Below are 966 nucleotides of genomic sequence, written 5' to 3'. Positions count from 1 at the left end.
GTGTGTGTGTGTGTGTGTGTGTGTGTGTGTGCGCGCCTCAGCCTGCTGCGGAGCTTCGTCAGTTCAACAGAGCAGACGTCATGTATGAAGCCTTGTTCAAACACCTGTTCACCACCGAGGCTGCAGTCATACAGGTAAGACACACACACACATACACACATGCACGTGTGAGGGACTTTTATTTTGCCACGTCTTCTCTCTCGTCCTCCTCCTGTCCCGCCTCCAGCTGGTCCTGTCCTGTCTGTTGGACCTGATGTTGGGTTTCGAGAAGCCCCGTCTGTGCTCGCCCCCACCCACAGGAGGCCCTGTCGTCACGACGACGTGCTGAGTCTGGTCCTGACACACATGGAGGCGGAGAACAAGGTGTCTCTGCGCCGGGTTTACGCCTCCGCCCTGCCCCCCTACATAGACAGGTGGGACAGGGAAAGGACAGGAACTTTAGTTTTACCATGAGTGTGTGCATAGAGCAGGGGTCAGAGGTCAAAGGATCACGGTCGGGTTTGGTAGTGGATTAGGATCAGCCATTTTCAGGGTCTTTGAAACTGTGTCCATGTGAAGTGCTCACAAGTCATGAAAACCAGACTGTGTGTGTGTGTTTGACGTAGGATGGGTGTAGGAGTTTGCCGACATCTGAAACGGTTGGAGCGGGTGGTGCTGGGATACCTGGAGATTGGAGATCCACCTGAGGAGACGAGCAGACTGAAGATCCTGGAGGCACTGAAGACGACGATGACAGTGGCCTGGCCACGGTCTGAGTACACACACACACCTAGTCCGAGTTCCAGTCTCAGTCCTAGTCCCAGTCCCAGTCCCAGTCCCAGTCATAGTCATAGTCCCAGTCCTAGTGCCAGTCCTAGTCCCAGTCCTAGTCCCAGTTCTAGTCCCAGTCCTAGTCCTAGACCTAGTCCCAGACCTAGTCCCAGTCATAGTCATAGTCCTACTCCTAGTCCCACTCCTAGTCCCAGT

The 966-nt window shown here is 54.8% G+C and overlaps 1 protein-coding gene across 1 annotated transcript in view; it reads left to right on the top strand.

Moving 5' to 3' along the window:
- The window catches only part of LOC112486571 (serine/threonine-protein kinase C-like), a 14,627-nt gene that overhangs the window by 12,747 nt on the left and 914 nt on the right, over positions 1 to 966 (top strand). The window contains exons 2-3 of the mRNA XM_025053798.1: positions 300 to 413; positions 606 to 964. Coding sequence (XP_024909566.1) covers positions 300 to 413; positions 606 to 964 — 473 coding nt within the window. The remainder of the gene's footprint in view (positions 1 to 299; positions 414 to 605; positions 965 to 966) is intronic.

Source organism: Cynoglossus semilaevis, chromosome 2 (assembly GCF_000523025.1).
Source record: "Cynoglossus semilaevis isolate Cse_v1.0 chromosome 2, Cse_v1.0, whole genome shotgun sequence".
Lineage (NCBI taxonomy): Eukaryota > Metazoa > Chordata > Actinopteri > Pleuronectiformes > Cynoglossidae > Cynoglossus > Cynoglossus semilaevis.
The sequence above is the reverse complement of the archived record's forward strand: the minus strand, read 5'-3'. Positions and strand labels throughout refer to the sequence as shown.